Genomic DNA, 1,216 nt, shown 5'->3' on the forward strand with positions numbered 1-1,216 from the left:
TGGGCAACCTAGCAAGACTACATCTCTATAAAATAAAATTAGCTGGGCATGGTGGTGTGCACCTGTAGTTCCAGCTACTCAGAGGCAGGAGGACTGCTTGAGCCTGGGAGGTTGAGGTGGCGGTCAGCTGTGCTTGTGTCATTGCGCTCCAGCGTGGACAACAGAGCAGGAGCGTGTCTCTACTGAAGAAACATTGTGGCCAGGTGCAGTGGCTCACACCTGTAATCCCAGCACTTTGGGAGGCCCAGGCGGGTGGATCACCTGAGGTCAGGAGTTTGAGACCAGCCTGGCCAACATGGTGAAACCCCATCTCTACTAAAATACAAAAAAAAGCCAGGTGTGGTGGCGGGCACCTGTATAATCCCAGCCACGTGGGAGGCTGAGGCAGGCGAATTGCTTGAAACCAGGAGGTGGAGGTTGCAGTGAGCTGAGATCACGCCACTGCACTCCAGCCTGGGTGACAAGAGCGAAACCCCATCTCAAAAAAAAAAAAAAGGAAAAATTGTAATGCTTTGTGCTCCATGAGAAGAGGCCCCTGTGAGCGCAGGACCCATGACATTCTCTCACCCACATGCTTCCACTTCCTCTACATGGTGGGGTGCTCAGCCCTGTATCCTCACTCTTTCCCATCCCTCTTCCTGGCCCAGAGAGGGGAAGTGGGCTGAGGTGTGGCTGGGGCCCCACTTCCCCCAGAGCCCCCCTGATGCTGACCCTTCCCACAGAATGTGGTGCAGCGCGTGGCGGCTCTGCCCCTGGTCAGGGCCACGTGCACTGCGGTCTGCGATGCTTACAGCTCAGCCAAGGACAGGCATCCGCTGCTGGGGTCCGCCTGCCGCCTGGCCGAGCAGTGCGTGTGTGGCCTGACCACCCGTGCCCTGGACCACGCCCAGCCGCTGCTCGAGCATCTGCAGCCCCAGCGTGAGTGCCCTGGCCCGTGTGTCCCCGGGAGCCGTGGGTTGTCCCCATGTCCTGTCCACCTTGGTCTATCTGCATGACATTCCTGGTGTCCTCAGGATAGCCACCTGTCGCACGGCCATTTACCTCTCCTCAATCTTTTATGTCTCTCTCTAATCTTAGCACCAGCTGGGCATGGTGGCTTATGCCTATGATCCCAGCACTTTGGGAGGTCAAGGTAGGAGGATCCCTTGAGGCCAGGAGTTCAAGACCAGCCTGGGCAACATAGCGAGACCCAGTAGGTCAAAAAAAAAAAAAAAAA

The 1,216-nt window shown here is 56.9% G+C and overlaps 1 protein-coding gene across 1 annotated transcript in view; it reads left to right on the forward strand.

The window, feature by feature from the left end:
• PLIN5 (perilipin 5) overlaps positions 1–1,216 on the forward strand; it is a 15,079-nt gene that overhangs the window by 2,793 nt on the left and 11,070 nt on the right. Inside the window, exon 3 of the mRNA XM_032252199.1 lies at positions 723–918. Coding sequence (XP_032108090.1) covers positions 723–918 — 196 coding nt within the window. The remainder of the gene's footprint in view (positions 1–722; positions 919–1,216) is intronic.

Source organism: Sapajus apella, unplaced genomic scaffold (assembly GCF_009761245.1).
Source record: "Sapajus apella isolate SASKATOON/1434 unplaced genomic scaffold, GSC_monkey_1.0 scaffold77, whole genome shotgun sequence".
Taxonomy (NCBI): domain Eukaryota; kingdom Metazoa; phylum Chordata; class Mammalia; order Primates; family Cebidae; genus Sapajus; species Sapajus apella.